Raw genomic sequence first — 21,828 nt, 5'->3', positions numbered from 1 at the left:
AACAGGAAAAGAAAGAAACAGACTCCATTACAGCAAAGAGAAAGAACAACATTACTACTCTACACATTACCTGCAGTAGTTTATCTCCTAGACTTCAGATGTTAAAAAGATGAGAATCAATATCATTCTGTTCGCTTTTCTCGTTGATGGTAAGATATTAATTTCTGTCTGTATTTTCAACCCTTTACGTTTTCCGCGATGAAAAGGCACATTTTCAACTCATCAACATTTCAAAATCCTGAATTTTATTCTATTTTATTTGTTTTAATCATTAGTATAATGTATAAATAAAATGATTTTGCTCGTTAGTCTATATAAATCCTCTTTATATATCGTGGATGGTAATTGTTTGTGTTGGGCTGTAATGGCGGACGAAAGTTTCTTTAAAACGCGTGTGATCGCTTAACTTTTATTAAAGCTATATCTACTTATATTTATGGTATAACTAATTGTGAATTTGTCTGTAATTTGCTCGATTAAATGCACCATGAATATAATTAAAATAGTTTTGTACAATAATGTAGGCTGTATTAAAATAGGCTACACTACACATAAATACAGCAAAAACATATTTAATTTTAAAACGAGCACTATAGGCAAAATCATTGATTATTATTTATTTGTTTGTTTTCAGGTACTGTTCAAAGAAACGCATCATTCGCCAAGACATTTATCTTCATTTAGTTCGGGAACGTTCTCCATACTTTTAATTTACACATACAGTCAAAATAAATAAATACCAACTTAATTAAAACATGATCTTTTAAAAGCTGTGTACCATTAGGCCAGACTCCCATGTGTTCATACTGAATTACGAGCTGTGTAGTATCCTTCTCCTCCTAAACAGGCTATATTTAGTTTATTGTAATATTATATTGTAATTTTGATGATAATTAAAGAAGGCCTAGTATCTACACTAGCCTAATACATGCATAATTTACTGATCAGGGATGGTTTAATTTTTTTAACAAAAATTAACAAAACCAACAGTAATATTTTTTTTCTTTAACATGTAATTTAAGGCGACTTTACAAAATATTACTAAAATATTACTAAAATATTTATTATCTGTAATACCATCGTGTAACCACTAGATGACTCTTTAGGGAAAGGGAAAGGGTGTGTGGTCAAGTATGGTCACCCATACTCAGAATTTGCGCTCTGCATTTAACCCATCCAAGTGTACACTCAGTAGTGAACACACACCCTGAGCAGTGGAGCACGACTGCCCCTTTAGCTCTCGATATATAAACACATAAACATGGATATATATATATATATATATATATATATATATATATATATATATATATATATATATAAATAAACTCTATATATAAACACATAAACATGGCTGTGTGGCTGGGAACTTTGGATTCCCACATAATTAGTTATTTGAATTTGGATATATATTTAGACATGATTAAATACATATTTATCAAAGTTTTTGCATTAGTCAAATCTGGACACAAAGAAAGCATTTTGTTACTCATTCTTGCTTCATATAATCGCTTAATCAGTCACATGAAAGTTATCTGAATCAATACTGAAATTTCTATATATACAATTGAGTGTTAAAAACCATAAACAGAGACATGGTTTGACAAATTCAGATTTAAGTAGCTTTATTGGCATAGCAAAAAAAGTGTAGCACTCTGATACCATAGTGTTGAGCATTATCGCATAACATCATTTTAATTATAAAGTTTAATATCAGTGGTGTAATCAGATTATGAAATTTCAATGTAAAGCAAAACCAAACCAAATAATGTTAACACCAGCTCGTAATTCAGTATGAACACATGGGAGTCTAGCCTAAAAGAACACGACTTATAAGCCAACATGTTTTAATTAAGTTGGTATTTATTTATTTTGACTGTATGTGTAAATTACAGTATTGAGAACGTTCCCGAACTAAATGAAGATAAATGTCTTGGCGAATGATGTGTTTCTTTGAACCAATCAGATTAGAGTAAATGGAGAGTCAGCGAGAGCCTCATTTGATTGGCTACAAGGTGGCCCCGCCCTCCCCCTCACGCTTGCAAATCTCAGTTAGAGAATCTGCCAAAACTGTGAGCGCAGAGAAAAGAAAGACAGAGCTGTACATATCGGATTATTTCGGGAACTTTTTGCCCTACATACACAACAAGTAATTTAGACATTTGACAGTCTGTTTTTTTACACATACAGATTGGTTTTGTGCAGTCAATCCATTTTGCAGTTCTTTAAACTGATGTTCTCGCTTGCAAATCACTGTTCACAGGCTTGTGCTTTTGACCGTATTTTGGCGAAAAAAACGTGCCAAAAGTGTAAGCGCGGAAAAATGGAACTCATAAGAATGCAAATCATATTTATTTTGCGCTAGCATGAAGCTGCAGTTTCACAATACGTGAATTACACTTACAAGCAGGGACGTGCACAGGGGGGTTGCTCAGGTTGCCCTGGCAACTGCCCATATGCCCTTTTCGACTCACGTTGCCCTTCCGAGGAAAAAAAACAACAACATCGTACAATGGATGCAGATTTTCACGTAGGCCTAGATTAATAATAATAATTAAAAAAAAAATCGAAAAGCCTCATTCACTTCTATTCGGGCACCGAAAGTGAAAGTCAGTAGGGGAAGGGCAAACTCTGTTTACGTGGCTGCTGCAGCGCTGCACGTGATGGGCACCTGAGCTGAGCCTGCATGAGCGGGCGCGAGATTGTCGCGGTTGTCGGGTGAGGCGTCTCATATGGAGCGATTTTTGTGCCGATATTTATCAAACAAATACAGTGTTTTGCAAATAAACACAATCTGCTTTGCAAAGAAAAACTCAACTTTCAAACAAACGCAAAGTGATTTTCAAATACAAAACTCTATTTGAGAGAAAATGCAGAGGTATATATGTATTGTGTGTTACAACTGCGAGACTCATTTGCCTTTTTATGAGGAAACTTGGCTTGATTTTCTCACAAATGCGACAGGCTGATTTTCTCACACGTGTGCGGGCAGATTTTCTCACATGTGCAATTGAGCAACTTTCTTTTCCAAAACAGCAGATGGCGCTGTCGGTCAATTTATGCTAGTCTCCCGAGACCTGAAACACCTCTTTACCTTTTCAGACCAATATGAGTGGGGAACAGGTGAGTTTCTGTCTTACTAGATCTATAATTAACCATTTAGATTTTCACAAAGTGACCCTACTACAGTGTCAGTGAAATTCACAACAAGTGCTGTAAAGTTGTTAACATGATTGATTAGTTCAAAAATCAGAGGTGAGGAGGCACGTAGGGCAGGTAGGCCTAAGTGATGATCACCAAATATGAGATGAGAGGACCATGCTAGAAAGTATAGGGTTAAAGAGCTGCATCCTAAATAATTGTAATCTAAAAAAACAATGGCTAATTTAGAGGTCATTTCAAAGATCTTGCCTGAGCAGAACATAATGACTTGATAGGATATTGATAGGGATATTGATGTAGGGATTTTCATGACTCAAGTCATGTTTTTCTGTGTTATTATTAGTAGTAGTTAAGGTGATTGAGTGCTGTATTTCAGTGTTTTACTTCTTTGTGTATATACATGTTATTCTCAGTCCTTCATATAGCCCGTGAGTTGTTTTTTGGTTTTTTTTTTGGGGGGGGGTGCCCTTTTTTCAGGTCAGAGCAACTGCCCCTCAAAATTCCTGTGCACGTCCCTGCTTACAAGTGACAGTAAAATGCTGCAAATAATTTTCTTACGCTTGAAACGCGATTTACACCTTTACAAAGCGTCTCTTGCGCATGCAAATTTAATATACGCGTACAGTCTTGTGTACACTTTCTCAAATCTTACCCTGCGCATGCAAATCTTTATGACGTTAAAATACCTTCATACTGATCACTTCATTTTTAACTTGCACTATATGGTGATGATGTAGAAGGACTACATGACTGTGAAATGAGAACCACATTTAGTCACATTTATAAACCTTAACCCTACACACACACACATACATTAAAGATAAAATAAAACAAAATAAAGATACAGTAAACTTTAAAATACTTTTAAATGCACACTATTTCTGTCATGTCGAAACAGTCTGTTATCAGAAATGTCCAGTGTATTATATCTTAAAGAAAATGGTTATCGTTGTTGTTTTGATCCACTTGTGTTTGTGGCATCTGGCCGGCAAGTTAGAATTATGTTTTACGTGCGTTTTTACTAATTTAGTTCATGTTTTTAGTATTAATAAATCTCATTAATCTTTAATGAGCCGAAAAGAATGCACGTCACGCCTCTGTTCATCAATTTGCACTGGCTACCAATAGCTGCTCGTATTAAATTCAAGGCATTAATGTTTGCCTACAAAACCACCTCTGGCTCTGCACCCCTTTACCTAAATTCATTACTTCAGACTTATGTGCCCTCTAGAAGCTTGCGTTCTTCAAGTGAACGACGCATTATTGTGCCATCCCAAAGACACACAAAAACACTTTCACAGACTTTTTCATTAACTGTTCCTATCTGGTGGAATGACCTGCCCAACTCAATCTGAGCAGCCGAATCCTTACCCATCTTCAAGAAACGGCTAAAAACTCATCTGTTCCATCTTTACTTGACCCTCTAACTCTAGCACTGTCTATTCTGATTTTATTTTCTCTATATGTCTTTTTATTAAAAAAAAAAAAAATTATCTGTACTGCGTTAGGCTAACCAAGACTTGTAATAGCACTTGCACGTTGTTGCTCTTTTGTTGGTTTTGATTGCTTATGTCCTCATTTGTAAGTCGCTTTGGATAAAAGCATCTGCTAAATAAATAAATAAAATAAATAGTATCTATTTTGTTGTTTTGTGGAGCTCAACTTTCTAAATAGTGCTTTTCTCTCTCCTACATTTCAGTTCTCTCATTTTTGTCTGTCTGTTAATCCATTACTCAGTTCATTTGTCTGTGCTGCTCTTCTGTTTGTTCTTCCTTTCACTTTTAAATTGTAAAAAATATCTTTTAGTTAAGCCACCATAAAATTATTTAACTTTTATTCTGTGAAAAACTCTCTGTTCTTCAGATGTGTTTGCTGATACGGTTACAGTGGAGTCAGTGTCAGTGCTGGAGGGAGATTCAGTCTCTCTAAACTCTGGTTTTACTGAAATGATGGATGATGATGTGATTCTGTGGAGTTTTGGATCTGAAAACACTTTAATAGCTCAAATCAATGTAATGGCCGGCAGCATGACTGTATATGATGATGTTCTTGATGGGAGATTCAGAGACAGACTGAAGCTGGATGATCAAACTGGATCTCTGACCATCACAAACACCACGACTGAACACACTGGACTCTATCAACTACAGACCAACAGTGTGAGCAAGAGCTTCAGTCTCACTGTCTATGGTGAGTTAAATATTGGTTTTATTTCACTTGTTACAGCTTTGAAGTATATGCATTCTAAATAAATCTGAGAAACACATTTAATTCAGATTTTAATGTTTATCTTATTAATAATCGTATTAATCATGTTAGAATCTCAAACAGTGTAATCTTTTAAGCATCTAAAGTGAAATCTAATGCTTTTTTTCTAGCTCATCTGCCTGTTCCTGTCATGATAATTCTGCTCTGCCTTCTTCTTATTTTGTCTTTACTTTTGTTTGTAACGCCAAGAAAGAGTTAATCTCTCATGTATGAGAGGAGCGCGTTTTCGAGTACCAACCATTAAAATGTGTGGGACACCAACTTTTCGTTTTCCATCTCTTTCATTTCGTGGATTTTAAGAGTTATCCGGGTCAGAGCGTTACAACACACACACACACACTAGTAACTGCTAATTTGTGTTTGCAGGTGTGTTTGGTGATACAGAAGCAGTGAAGTCAGTATCAGTGATGGAGGGAAATCCTGTCATTCTAAACACTGATGTTACCAAACGATATGAAGAGACAATGCGGTGGTATTTTAATGGCATTCGTATCGCTCTGATCGATGGAGAATCCAGTAAGAGCTGTTTATATGATGGTGAAGGTGGGATATTTAGAGACAGACTGGAGGTGGACTATAAGACTGGATCTCTGAACATCACAAACATCAGACATGAACATGCTGGACGTTATGAAGCAGAACACATCAGAAGCAACAGTTCAGGCAAAAGTGAACACTTCAAACCCAGGAAGTGTGACAGCACAAAAATCAGCAAAAAAAACAGTAACTCTCAATACATCATAAAATCATTCAGTCTGACTGTCATTGGTGAGTCATTTAATGTAATTTACTCAGAAATAATTGATTTTTCATTTTAGTCTGACCATGATCTTCAGACCTGTTTATAGTCTTTTCTTCTGTGTTATTGTTCATCTACATAACCTGTTACTGCACAAACTGGTTTCTTGCAGAAGAAAATAATGTAAAAAGAAATCAGTTTTCATTTCCATGCTGTTAGTTTAATTGCAACATTGAATAAAAAAGGAATGTTTTTCAAATCTGTTCAAGAATAAGATGACTCTCTTTGATCATAGTGAGGCAAATATTCTGTGAATACTTCATACAATATTATTCTAAATACAATATAAATAATTGGTCATTTAAGACCCTTTTCTGAATGCTTAACAGTCTTAATTATAAAAGATCACTCTGACTAGATGTGTTTCTTTATCTTTATCAGCTGATACACTGCAGGAAGTTTGTTCCCTGTTTTTACAGAATCACTTATTTCTTTTATATCGATTCTGGTGTTCTTTGAGTTTCATTTTTATTTTCTTGTGTTTTCCAGCTTCTGATTCTGGCAAAAACAAGAATGAAGTCCTAACAGAACCACAGGACAAAGAGATGGAGAAAAGTATGTGTCATCCTCCTTTCTTTTTTGTCAAATTACAACAAATAACACAAAGTATATTACAATCTAATTATAAATGTAGATTGTTCTGAAGGCAGTGTTTTCCTTGTACTTCTGTCAGTCATGTTCAGGTGCGTCAGCAATGATATTACTGTTATTATTATTCATACATTTTATATTATACATTTAATTATGCAATGCAAGTTTATTTATATAACACATTTCTTACACAAGGTAATTCAAAGTGCTCTGCAACTTAATTGTAATCAAAAATAGGTTAATGCTAAAAAAAACTAAGGAAATATATATATAAAAAAAAAAAGATGAATTGTAAACCTTTTACATTAAAAGGAATATTGCTAAATGCGAGGTCTTTATAAAATAAGTCATTTATTTTAAATGACTTTTCCATTACAAAGTTGCTTGATTTTTTATTTGTGACTGAGGCATGGCTGCAACAGAATGATTTTTTTTATCTCTTGGTGAACTTGCTCCTCCGGGCTGTGAATTTTTTAGCACTCCAAGGCATACTGGTCATGGTGGTGGTGTTGCTACTGTTTTTAAAAGTCATTTTAAAAACAAAACATTGCACACTGATGTGTACTCCAGCTTTGAGGTACAGTTAATGAGAATTGATATAGGGGGCCCTGTGTTATGTGCACTGGTTTACAGGCCTCCAAAATACAACAAAGATTTTATTCAACAATTCTCAGAGTTTCTTGCTGATATCGTGTCTCGTTGTGATAGATTGTTGATTCTAGGAGATTTTAATATTCACCTCTGTTGTCCATCCAAACCCTTGGTGAAAGAGTTTTTACTCCTTATTGATTCCTTGAATCTGTCACAATTTGTGTCTAGCCCTACTCACAATTTGGGTCACGCATTAGATTTAGTGCTGTCGTATGGCTTCCCAATAACAAATCTGAGAGTGATTGATGCTGCCTTTTCAGACCATTTGCCAATTGTGTTTGAATTTGTCTGTGTTTCCACAACCCCTACTTGCTCTCAGTCTGTAAGCTACTCTCGTTTTATTCAGCCACTCACTGCCAGTTTATTTTCAGAGCACTATCTAGTAAACTTTGCAGATGCCGCCTCTTTCGACAAATTAAACACGGAAGAGATGTTGCAGGTTTTTACTAATTCCTGTTCCATTTCTTTTGATTCTGTTGCTCCCCTTAAGCCAAGGAAAGCGAAGAGAAACAACATTTCTCAGCCTTGGTTAAATGCAAACACCCGTGCTCTCAGACAGGAGTGTCGTAAGGCAGAGCGAAAATGGAAAAGGGACAAACTCCAAGTCTCAGTGTTTAAGGGCGTGTTTAGCTAGTTATCAAAAATCAGTCAAAGAGGCAAAAGCCAGGCTCACACTGTGCGATTTTTAATAATCTTTTGTGATTGCTGCTTGTCACACTGTACGAACATGATCCCCATGTCAGACTGTAGGATCTCAGTTGTCTTAATGTCAGACTGTACGACAGTCAAGACGCGACAAAAACGGACTTTTTTTTTTTTTTTTCAAAAACGGACGTACTCAAGAAGACTTGTCCGGAGTTTTACGTCATCAATACGTGACCCGCGTTCTCTCGCTATAATGGTAGCTAGCAAACAACAGCAACGTGTAGTGTTAGTTTTATTAATTACATGCCTTGATGTTAAAAAAAAACAAAAAAAAAACGAAAAAGACGACGTGTGTGGAGCAAGTCATGGCTGGGCAAAAGAGGACTTTATGGACTTCCAGTTCTACAGAGCGAACTTGAGGTAATTTTGTTATTCGAGTTTAAACATCCTGCCCCTTAATAAATAAACTTTAAGTAAACTTTACGTTGTACATATATTGTTTTTACAAATAATGAATGGTTTGAAGTTGTCGCGCTAATTGCGTCATCAAGTTCAGTGCTCCTATTGGTTCTTGGTTTGACGGTCGTCGTAGGAGATGTCACACTGCAGGAAACTTGAGGAAAGTGTCTGAAATCTTCTGACACTGCCAGAATTTAATCGGAGGAAAAAATTGATCGCAACGGCCATTAATCGGCTGTCGGTGAACATGTCAAACCAGCGATCTAGACGACCGATTTTAGCCTAGGATTATAGGAATCTTTTAGGATGTTAGGATTTTCAAAATTTGTCTCAGACGAACAAATCGTGGCCAAAATCGCACAGTGTGAGCCGGGCTTAAGTTTGAATTCTTTTCTAAACTTATTACTGAAAATGTGAATCGACCGAGGATGCTGTTTAAGACTTTTGATCTGCTACTAAATCCTGTACCTGCTACTAAAGCCCTGTCACTTGATCCATCTCGTGAGACCTGTGAGAACTTTTTTTTTTTTTTTTAATTTTGACAACAAAGTACTGGATATCAGAGCTTCTATTAAGCCATCGATATTTGATCCTCCATTGAGCTGTTCACCTACAGAGCTGTTAACCTGCTTTCACCCCATTTCCTCTGCACAGCTAGCTGGTATTGTTTCTAAGGTTAAATTGTCCACCTGTGAGTCTGATGTCATTCCAGCTCATCTATTTAAGGAAGTGTTTGCAACCTTGAGTCCGGCTGTAACAGCTATCATTAATAACTCTTTGGAAAGTGGAGTTAGTTTTAAACATGTCCATCCTCTGCTAAAGAAACCTCATCTTGACCAATCTATTTTCAGTCATTTTAGGCCTATTTCCAAATTGCCTTTAATCTCAGTAGTTTTATTTTGAGTAACTTTTACTTTTACTTCACTACATTTCATAAAACACATCGTTACTCCTTAAAATATATCACGAGCTCCGAGGTGGAAGCGGTGTCTGATTCATGAACGAACTGATTCTTTTCAATGAACCTGTGAAATCGGTGAACAAACGATTCCTTCACGAATTGGAATGATCCGATTGCAGCTGTTCTCGAGTCGACAACTCACTGATTCAAACAATCTGTTTAGAGCGAGTTTCCAATGAACTGAACTCACGAGTAAGAACCGGGAGATCTTGTGAGTGCAACTGATGCTGCGAAAAGTAAGTTACTAATGTCGAATTTTAGGATTAATTATTGTAACTGAAAATCATATTTACATCAAATCTGCTATAAAGGGTGATCTATTTAAGCCCGCTGAAATGCCTGAATGCAAACAGATCGATGACAGTGTCTCTGTTTTAGGTCAAAAAACGAAACATTAAAATAACACAATTAAATAAAATAACTGATGCACGTTCATATTCCCCGCTGCTGTAACGTTAGCACTTTTATTAAAATGCTACGCATTTAGCCCTATGTTTTATATTGTTTATCAACAGTATAATTTTTTTATATTGTTTAGATCAACTAGCCGAGTAGACAGATATGAATGTTAATTCATAACCATACTGAAAATAAGTAAATATTGTTAGCTAATGCTAACTGTCTAGCTAACAAGCTTGCTGGTGCTAAGTTGAGGAAATTTTTAGATATAAGGTATCTAAATATTTTTATCCAACCACCTAGACAGATTACATCTGAGGGAAAAAGAAAGGATGTGATGTTCAGAACATGGTAGCTACAGTAATTATCAGATGGGAAGTGATGCCCTCTGGGGGCATTTGGCCAGGAGTGTTTTTACACTACAGACAAGGTTTGAGAAGAAAAAAAAATCATTATGTAAATTTAATTATATTTTCCTTAAAATGTTCTTCCTAACTTCAGCCTAATTCTCATGTCATATATAAATGTGATGTTCTGCAAAACAACAAGCTTTAAAACACTTTTTCCTTACTGGTGAAAATTAGACGGTCAGATCTGTTTTCTCTCAGGTGCATCGCAGTGTAATCTTCACAGAGAACATTACTACATCACTCTTGTCAACATAGTCCATATCAACAACAAATATATATATATCTTGACTCCATATAGTTGTTATTTTGGGAAAATCCCTGGTATTTTGAGCAACAGAATTATAAAAATATGCGCTAATATAAAATTAAATCAAGTAGTCTATATAAAATTGCAAATAAATCTATCTATCAGTACTTTTTTACTTTCACTCGAGTAAAATTGAAAAAGCAGTACTTTTACTGGAGTAATATTTTATAGTACGTATCTGTACTTTTACTCAAGTACTTGATTTGTGTACTTCGTCCACCACTGGTATTCAAGGTACCGCTCTGCAGTGGTTGGCCTCTTATCTTAAAAATAGAACCTTCTCAGGGAATATTGGGAATTGTTCTTCCTCATCAGCTCCTTTGTTATGTGGCGTGCCCCAAGTTTCCATCTTAGGCCCTCTTCTCTTTTCACTATACAGTGGCTTGCAAAAGTATTCGGCCCCCTTGAACTTTTCCACATTTTGTCACATTACAGCCACAAACATGAATCAATTTTATTGGAATTCCACGTGAAAGACCAATACAAAGTGGTGTACACGTGAGAAGTGGAACGAAAATCATACATGATTCCTTTGGGAGCCATTTTTTAAAGAAATATAAGGTCTCTTACCACTGTTATGCTGACGATACAGTTTTATCTTCCAGCAAAAACTGACAGCAGTGGCTCTTTGGATGTGCTTGATGACTGTTTTGAGGAGATAAAAGGTTGGATGGCTGATAATTTTCTACAATTAAACGAAAGCAAAAGTGAAATTTTGATTTTAGGTCACTCTAGATATTCATCTGATTTTAATTTAGGGTCCCTTTCCTCTAGTGTTCAACCCTATGTAAGAAATCTTGGGGTTACATTTGACTCGTTTCTTAAATTTGATAAACAAATTAGTACAGTGGTAAAGGGGAGCTTTTTCCATCTTAGATCCATTGCTAAATTGAAACAATTGTTGCCTCATAAAGACTTGGAGACTGTAATACATGCTTTCATAACATCTTGCTTGGACTACTGTAATTTCCTTTATTGGGGACTGCCTCAATTGGCGGTTTCTCGCATACAAACTGTCCAGAATGCTGCAGCAAGGCTTCTTACTGGAACAAGAAAAAAGGATCACATTTCTCCAATCCTAGCATCTTTATATTGGCTTCCTGTAAAGTTCAGAATCGATTTTAAAATAGCTGTTTGTGTACAAGGCGCTAGCTGGCCTTCTGATTGCTTATTCTCCTCAAAGAGCTCTTAGGTCCAGTAATCAGTTTCTTTTAACGGTCCCACGTTGTCGCTGTAAAACCAAGGGTGGCCAGGCTTTTTCAGCTGCAGCCCCAAAACTTTGGAATAGTCTGTCTGTAAATGTGAGACTCGCTCCTTCACTAGCTAGTTTTAAGTCTGCTCTTAAATCTTATTTGTTCTCCCTGGCTTTTGAATAATGCCTGCTTAAGGCTCTGTTTTTATTTTTATATTTTATTTTTATTGTTTTTGCTATATTGTATTTGTATTTGTTGTACAGCACTTTGGTGCAACTCTGTTGCTTTTAAACGTGCTATAGAAATAAACTTTGACTTGACTTGAAAATGAGGGCCCTAAAAGGACAAGAGTATGGTGGCCGAGAGAGCTCAACGCGCTGCAACTTCAGAAAACACATGCTAATAGACAAAACACCAGCAAATCAAGAAAACATCTTCATCATTTTGACAACACATGTGCTGCAAATGCTCACAACACATGCAAATTGAGAAACGCTGCAAATGCTCACAACACATGCAAATTCAGAAACGCTGCAAATCCTCACAACACATGCAAATTGAGAAACGCTGCAAATGCTCACAACACATGCAAATTGAGAAACGGTGCAAATGCTCACAACACATGCAAATTGAGAAACGCTGCAAATCCTCACAACACATGCAAATTGAGAAACGCTGCAAATGCTCACAACACATGCAAATTGAGAAACGGTGCAAATGCTCACAACACATGCAAATTGAGAAATGCTGCAAATCCTCACAACACATGCAAATTGAGAAACGCTGCAAATCCTCACAACACATGCAAATTCAGAAAACACATGCTAATAGACAAAACACCAGCAAATCAAGAAAACATCTTCATCATTTTGACAACACATGTGCTGCAAATGCTCACAACACATGCAAATTGAGAAACGCTGCAAATGCTCACAACACATGCAAATTGAGAAACGCTGCAAATCCTCACAACACATGCAAATTGAGAAACGCTGCAAATGCTCACAACACATGCAAATTGAGAAACGGTGCAAATGCTCACAACACATGCAAATTGAGAAATGCTGCAAATCCTCACAACACATGCAAATTGAGAAACGCTGCAAATCCTCACAACACATGCAAATTCAGAAACGCTGCAAATCCTCACAACACATGCAAATTAAGAAACGCTGCAAATCCTCACAACACATGCAAATGTCCTTTCTTTCATTAGCCTACTAAAAGGGCCTGAATAAAATTTTAAATATTATTCTTACTGACATTTTTATTTTGATCTGGTTTTAACAATTAATGAAGCATTGCAAATTTATTTTCATTAACCTTGAAATTATATTTAGTTGAGGATAAGTTAGCCATCTTACATAATAACGTTAATCGTGTAATTTGTCATTATTAATCTAATAATATCCAAAAGACAAAGAAATCATGCAATCAGGGTGTTAAAATAAACAACAACGACAAAAAAACACTCACCTTTCAGTTCACCAACAACTCAACCAATACCCACTGCACAATAAGCAAATCCCAGCTGGTCTGTCACTTTTTTTGGGTCCCCTTGAAACATTTCCATTGTGGTCCATGCAGCACGTTTTTGTGAGGATTTGCAGCGTTTCTCAATTTGCATGTGTTGTGAGCATTTGCAGCGTTTCTCAATTTGCATGTGTTGTGAGCATTTGCAGCGTTTCTCAATTTGCATGTGTTGTGAGCATTTGCAGCGTTTCTCAATTTGCATGTGTTGTGAGCATTTGCAGGTGTTGTGAGCATTTGCAGCACGTGTTGTCAAAATGATGATGTTTTCTTGATTTGCTGGTGTTTTGTCTATTTGCATGGGTTTTCTGAAGTTGCAGCGCGTTGAGCTCTCTCGGCCACCGTACAAGAGGCTTAATATAAACATTGCAGTACAGAAACCATGCTCAATCAGGGAATGCACAGGTAAAAAGATACATTTTCAATCTGGACCTATGAGTAGCTACTTAGAAGCACATCTGACTTCCTCTGGAAGCTGGATCCATCTCATCATGTTTTAAATGAACCTCAGGTGTTATCAACTGCTTTGATCTTTGAGATCTGAGAGCTCTATTTGTTTTTAAACCATCTATAATATGAAATAATCTCTGTATGTTAATAGATAAGTTTTTGACATCTACACATTGGACCTGTAAAGCTATCCAGAGAATATATAGCCTATACAGTGAATATGGCATAAACACACAGATTTACTCATACTAATGACGGTCTGTATTTACCTGTTCCAGGTTCAGGTCTGTCTACAGCTGCTCTAGCAGGAATTATTGTTGGTGTTGGTGTTGTTCTGCTGGTGGTTGCGGCTTTTGTTGGTCGTTGGAAGATCATTGACCACTTCATCTTCAGAAAATGCAAGTATCCTCTACAAATACTGTAGTGAGAGAACCTTTTCATTTTGCAAAATTAGTGTTTAATAGTGTTTGATGATTTTTCAAAACAGTGGAAGAAATACAAACAATTGAAGAACAAGTGTCTAATGATGAGGTAAGATACTGCACTACTGTATTGTCTTTATAGATTTATGCTTGATTTCACCTGCACTGACAAAGTCATCCCAATAAGATTAATTCTCTGACTGATGACAGATGAGCTGATTTTCAGAGTTTCTGTGTCTGTAAATGGCATTGTTCATTTCTCTCTTCTTTCTGTCAGTCTTTCTTACAGACTCAGAATGAAAAAAGTCTCATGATCTGAGAGGATCGCAACAGCTTTGGGCAAAAAAAGCTCTTCTAAAAAATACATAATAGGAAAATGAGATTTTGATCTGAAACATTGAAATGATTTGCAGGCCTCATTAATGATAAAGCACTCAGTGTTACCTGTTATGAAAATATTAAAACACCTGTTACTGGAAACATAGAGAATATTAACTGAGTGATACTCACAGTCATATTGTCTTTCTTGTTGTTAAAGGGATAGTTCACCCAAAAATGAAAATGATGTCATCATTTAGTCACCCTCAAGTAGTTCCAAACCTGTATGAATGTCTTTGTTCTGCTGAACACAAAGGAAGATATTCTGAAGAATGTGGCAAACAGAGCAGTTCTGGGGCACCATTGACTTCCATAGTATTTTTTTGTTTTGTTTGTGAATAAATGATGACAGAATTTTCTTTTTTGGGTGAACTATCCCTTTAATTTCAGCATTTAAATGTCCTGTAATTATCTTTCAAAGGAAAGTCCCTGCAAGTTCATGTAATATTTTTAACAGAACATCTGCGGTTAGTTATAGTTCATGTATTAAGTACTTTTTGGTTTATGTTTGTGGCAAATATCTTTGTACCTTATGTAATCTTTATTTTCTATATAAGGAAAAGGGCTTTGTATTATTCTGTATGTAAACTTTTACATGTGAAGTTTCAGTTTCAATAAAGTTTGCACTGCTGTGATTCATATTTGAGATATTACTGTTTTAGTAAAATCCTTATAGAAAAAAATAAAGAAAAAAACTTCCAGAACTAAGGCTACTGAAACTGTTTCTATTGCACTTCTATTGCCTCATAAACTTTACACTTGGTTTTTAAATGAACTGTTTAATGCTACAGATGTTTATATTCAACCATAATTTAAATCTGATTCTGATGTTTGATTAATTCTGGTTATTTTATTATGGCATCCCTGCAGTTATAATATAGGCCTATGTATGATTCATGTATATCAGTTCGGTCGGTAAATATTCAGTTTCAGTTCAATTATTGATTTATTGGTGTGACAAATATTACATTTGTATTTTCATGGTTGCTGCAAATAATTATAAAACAAAATGAAAATAACATTACATAGATTAATAAAAATTAACGAAAACCGTGTAAATAAAGAAATGTACAAATGCACACTTGCATAGTATTAAAGAAGATGAAAGAATGTTGATTGTTTTGGCCTCCAGGTGGTTCCTCATACACCAGATTCAGGTAATTAACCTTTTCTGATCGAATTCAGTGGAAAACTTTGGTAAGAAAAGTTGTTTCAGCATCACTAAACACTTCTAGACCACACGTATTTTCATCTGTACAATTAAAACTACAATACGTCAGAATGTTTATGATATCTGTTCTGTTTTCTCTTTTAACCTCTAGCAGATCTGACATCATTAACCAGAAGAACAGCAGCAGCTGCAGAAGCCACGCCCATCAGAGCAGTGACGACCAATCGGATCACAGCTTCAGCAGTATCACAACCATGGAGGAGGACTTCTGTAAGTAAATAAATACATAAATAAAAATAATTGTAATGTTTTCAATAACCTGACTTTAGTCTCTAAAATCTGAACTTTTTACTTGAGTGTTAAAGAAGCTCATTCATCATTTAATTCATCATTTGAACAGGGGACTGGGACAGGAACACAAATGTACCCATTAAGCACAGCCAGACTTTTTGAATTTAATGATGTATATCTTAATTGAAATGCTTTTGTCATTTAAAATAAAATTACATATTTTTGTGTGCGAGATTATTTTATTTTTAACATAACTTTGTGTACTGAAACCAATGTCTTGTGAACTAAAGATGTCTCGATGTAGATTTTGGAGAGCTTAATAGGTACATTTACCCTCATAGATCAGTCCCTCTTCTTATGAATCAATAATCATTTCATGCCATTATTTTAGTTGGTAAAGCCATGAATTATTTGAAATAAACAGATTCGCTGTTATTGCACCTGCCTTATTTTTCTCTTCTGGATTAAATTGATGTCACAAATATTTGGTTTAAGCTTCTTTTATCTTGGAAATCATCTGGCTGATTAAAAATACTTTATGGCTCTGTATTAAATCTCTGTAAATACAATGTATCAAATTAAAACTAAAGCAAGAAGTTCAAATAAATATGATTATAATTTACCAACCAGGCGCCACAAGCAGAACAAAACAAACATATGAAGCATTTTCAGATAAGAGCACTTGAAGTATCTGAACACGTAGCCTGTATGAGAGATTGAACTCACAGGACAGTGTTAAACTACAATATAGCTAGTGTTGCTTGTGATTCCTCCACCAATATTAGGCTATTTGAGCACCACCCACTCACTACACATGTAGCATACGCTCTCTTGCATGCATTGGTTATGGATAATCTCTTCTATCTTAATTTAGCAACAATGCATTCCAAATATTTTTTGTTTATTTAATATTTTGCTCTTTAAAGTGTAAAATGGTTTTAGGATTTTAACTAAGATATTTTATGATGCCACCAGCAGATCACACTCACAAAAACCACAGGGTTGAATATAGTAATGCTGAAGCTTTTTTTTTCTTTTTCACTCTACAGATCAAACCACATCTCTGTATACAGCTGGTTTCACTTTGATTCACAGATCAGATAAGTAGCCATTATTAGATTCACTAATGGAGATTCTTGCTGTGTAGTGACTGTACTGTAGTCAGGGCACTGACCAGGGAGTCGGTCATTTTAAGGGCTGTCTCAGTTGAGGAATCCTTCCAGTTCACCTGAACCATAAACTGTAAAAAACACTTGTGGTCTTTATCCTCACTTGAACATTTGGACCAAATACAGGAAATACGTCATTCAAGTGGTCAAGTGCAAAGACTGCAAGTGTGGGTATTTGGACAAAACCACTATGCTCCCTTACCAGAAATAACGTCACATTTCTGAAGCGCAAAACATAAACCACACGAGCCACACACACACACACACACAAAAACGCCAGTGAGCCAGGGAAGTTACCACTGACCGAATTCGTGTACACTATCTACTGATTCACGAGCTCTGGAGCTATAGGGAACTGATTGAGACGCACCTCTGTCTTGTTTGATATAGCCAGGAATCATCAGGAGCTACTTTATCAAATAACAATTATCCACCAGAAAAAAAAACAAGGCAAGGTGTTTGAAGAACACCAAATCAATTTACATCACATTACAACACATTAGGACATCATTTAAGTGTTGGGTAAAAAGGTGCTTATTATTGTAAGGTCCACACATTTGGCCCAAAGAAGGTATCCAATGGTGGATGAAGGTTTCCTGCGTGTTTGGTCTTGTCAAGTTAAACTCTAATCTGACTCCATTTTATTATGACCTCGTATTTAGCTTGAAATACAAATTTATTGTCTATTTCTAATTGGTATTCTTCTGATATTTGATTATTCTAGTTAACTCTTGACTTTATATTTACTCGTTCATTCTGTTGCTCATGTTGCTAACAAGGATACAACATAATTTACTAGAGTCAATAATTACAGAGTAAAACAGAATAAGGTCAAATGTAACAATTTATTATCAGTCAGGTAAATACTGTATGTATTATGTCAATTACATAGCCAATTCGAAGAGATCAAATCATATCAATACAAAACATTGAATTCTCAAAGATAAATCTATGAGTAAAGAATGCATACCTGACTTTACAGAAATACATAGTGTGAAGTATTGAGACACACCACACTACAGGCTTCTGGCTACAGAATCGCATCGATCCTTTTGCAACATTTCCTTAAGTACCCTGACCAAGATAAGCATCCCCCGAAATGGAGACAGGCAAGTTGAGTTAACACCTTTTGGGACAGAAGGTAATTTGCATGAAAGGTACTGGGAACGGACCCACCCTCTACAGCAGTGCTTCTCAAAGTCCGGACTCCGGTCCGGATCCGGACCCGCTTCTATTTCATATTTCAAGAACACTAATTATATTTCCTACTTTGATAAACGCACGTTAAACTTGTAAATAATTTGTTTATTCTTTTTTTTTTATCTTTTTGGAGAAGGTCTGAAATTGCAGGCGAGATATTGAAACTTTTCCTTCATGACATTTGTTGTCATCATGACATCCAGTGAGCGTATGACGTTTGACGTAATCGGGCGACATTTCACCGCTAATATTTTAATTTTTTTGTTTTGTTTTGCTATCACTTATATTATGGCAATTTGTCTTCTACCAGTGCCCAGTGTATACATTTATTTGTGGCGGCTTGTCACAATATCAAAACTGACCGCTACAAATAGATTTTCCAAAAGGCTTATACTTCGTTGAATAAACTGAGCACTGCGCGTTTCAAAAATAAAATGCTGTGCGGGTGTTTTTATATGAATGTATCTTTTAAAAGAACCGTCCGTTTTCTTCAGAAAAGCTTTGAAGTCAATTTTCATTTGGTCTTTCCTGTAATGGCTGATAAAGTAGAGCTTATTTGATTACAGTCGTTACCGGGGAAACAGCTATATATCACGCTCCAACAGCGCCTCCTGCTGGCAGAGAATCAACTTGCATTATTAGCCACACACCCCGCTATATTAGCAGCAACATTCACAAATGTTTACAGAACAAGCGGGAACCCAGTGTGCCTGTAGCCTCCTCTATTTCTGTTTTATCACGCGATAGAAAGTCTAAGGCCTTCTCAAGCCGTACGGCTGACCCATCTAACCTGCGGCCTATAATGCATCAATCTAAGATTGCTGTAGAGACAAAATGTAAATCCATCAAGTTAGCATTTTTAAACATTCGCTCACTTAAAAATAAATCATTTCTGATCAACGATTTAATAACCACAAACAACCTGGATTTTATGTTTCTAAATGAAACATGGTTAGAAGACAGCTGCAGTGCAACAGTCCTTCATGAAACAGCCCCTCCTAACTTTAATTTTATAAGTGTCTGCAGGACTGTTAGGAGAGGTGGAGGTGTAGCTGCTCTGTTTAAAGATGTTTATCAGTGCAAGCAAATGTCATTTGGTTAGTATTCATCTTTTGAATACCTAGGTATTGTGCTGAAAGGTGCTCCACACACCCTGTTTATCATTATTTACAGGCCTCCAAAATATTCTCCAGCCTTTGTTGATGATTTCACTGAACTGTTATCAATGATTTCCTCAGAGTTTGACTGTTTTGCTATTGCAGGGGATTTTAATATTCACATAGATAATGCAGAAATCAAAACTACAAAATAAATTATAACTGTTTTAAACACTTTTGACCTGAGTCAGCATGTGCACGGACCCACACACAATCGTGGACACACCTTAGATTTACTCATCAGTAGAGGTCTAAACATCTCATCCATTGTAATCAAGGATGTAGCACTATCTGATCACTTCTGTATTTTCTTTGATCTATTGATCTCAGTCACCACTGAATCTAGATCTGTCTCTATCAGAAAGAGATGCATTACCGAGAACACTGGTGCGCTATTTATGGAGGCAATATCATTAACACCAAGCATTTCTGCAGACTCTGTTGATCTTCTCCTTGAGTCATTTAACTCAAAAATTAAGAATGTTATTGATGATATTGCCCCGATAAAGGTCAGCAAGAAGACGGGGAAACAGAAATCAATTTGGAGAAAATCAACAGCAGTTCAGAGCATGAAAAGACAATGCAGAAAAGCTGAGCGGATGTGGCGGAAGACGAAACTCGAAATCCACTATAGCATCTATAAAGACAGCCTTCATGCTTTCAATGTGGAACTAGCCACAGCTAGACAGACTTTCTTTTCAAACCTTATAAACAGTAACTTAAACAACACTCGCACTCTTTTTGCGACTGTTGAGAGACTGACAAACCCCCCAAGTCAGATTCCCAGTGAAATGCTCTCCGACAGCAAATGCAATGAGTTTGCTTCCTTCTTTTCTGAGAAGATCAATAATATCAGAAAGGAGATTGGCACATCCTCAAGTTATGCAGAGGTCACACAGATTCGACCGCAATTTCAAAAAGAAGTGACTGTGTGTTTTTAAAGAAATTGACAACAAAATTTTGGAAGAAATAGTACAGCACCTTAAATCTTCAACCTGCTATCTTGACTCACTTCCCACATCCTTTTTCAAAAATGTGCTTAACTGTTTAGAAGCTGATCTCTTAGAAGTGGTGAACGCCTCACTTCTTTCTGGGACTTTTCCAAACTCCCTTAAAACTGCAGTTGTTAAGCCCCTTCTGAAAAAGCGCAATCTTGATAACACCATGTTGAGCAACTATAGACCCATATCAAATCTTCCTTTCATAGGTAAGATTATTGAAAAGGTAGTTTTTAATCAGCTGAACAACTACTTAAACTCAAATGGATACCTGGACAATTTTCAATCTGGTTTCCGAGCACATCACAGCACAGAGACAGCACTCATTAAGATAATAAATGATATTCGCGTCAATTCTGATTCTGGCAAAATATCAGTGCTGGTACTACTAGATCTTAGTGCTGCGTTTGACACTGTCGATCATAACATACTTCTAGAGAGACTGGAAAACTGGGTCGGGCTTTCTGGGATGGCACTCAAATGGTTCAGGTCATACTTAGAAGGGAGAGGTTATTATGTGAGTATAGGAGAGCATAAGTCTAAGTGGAAGGCCATGACATGTGGAATCCCACAAGGCTCAATTCTTGCACCGCTCTTGTTTAACCTGTATATGCTCCCACTAAGTCAGATAATGAGGAAGAACCAAATTGCCTATCACAGCTATGCTGATGATACCCAGATTTACCTAGCCTTATCTCCAAATGACTACAGCCCCATTGACTCCCTCTGCCAATGCATTGATGAAATTAACAGTTGGATGTGCCAGAACTTTCTTCAGTTAAACAAGGAGAAAACTGAAATCATTGCATTTGGAAAGAAAGATGAAGTTCTCAAGGTGAATGCATACCTTGACTCTAGGCGTCAAACAACTAAAAATCAAGTCAGAAATCTTGGGGTGATTCTAGAGACAGACCTAAATTTCAGTCATGTCAAAGCAGTAACTAAATCAGCATACTATCATCTCAAAAATATTGCAAGAATTAGATGTTTTGTTTCCAATCAAGACTTGGAGAAACTTGTTCATGCCTTTATCACCAGCAGGGTGGATTACTGTAATGGTCTCCTCACCGGCCTTCCCAAGAAGACCATTAGACAACTGCAGCTCATCCAGAACGCTGCTGCCAGGATTCTGACTAGAACCAGAAAATCTGAGCATATCACACCAGTCCTCAGGTCCTTACACTGGCTTCCAGTTACATTTAGGATTGATTTTAAAG

The 21,828-nt window shown here is 36.3% G+C and overlaps 2 protein-coding genes across 2 annotated transcripts in view; one reads left to right on the top strand and one right to left on the bottom strand.

The window, feature by feature from the left end:
• The window catches only part of LOC306874925 (natural killer cell receptor 2B4-like), a 63,299-nt gene that overhangs the window by 18,522 nt on the left and 22,949 nt on the right, over nt 1–21,828 (bottom strand). The gene's annotated exons all lie outside the window — the stretch shown is intronic.
• Nucleotides 55–14,595, top strand: LOC306874952 (uncharacterized protein). The gene is made up of 6 exons (XM_079425291.1): nt 55–149; nt 5,797–6,198; nt 6,719–6,784; nt 14,104–14,227; nt 14,313–14,356; nt 14,537–14,595. Exons 1-5 carry the CDS (start codon nt 110–112, stop codon nt 14,332–14,334), a joined length of 654 nt encoding a protein of 217 aa, XP_079281417.1. The 5' UTR covers nt 55–109; the 3' UTR covers nt 14,335–14,356; nt 14,537–14,595.

This window comes from Barbus barbus (assembly GCF_936440315.1).
Source record: "Barbus barbus genome assembly, chromosome: 9".
Taxonomy (NCBI): Eukaryota; Metazoa; Chordata; class Actinopteri; order Cypriniformes; family Cyprinidae; genus Barbus; species Barbus barbus.
The sequence above is the reverse complement of the archived record's forward strand: the minus strand, read 5'-3'. Positions and strand labels throughout refer to the sequence as shown.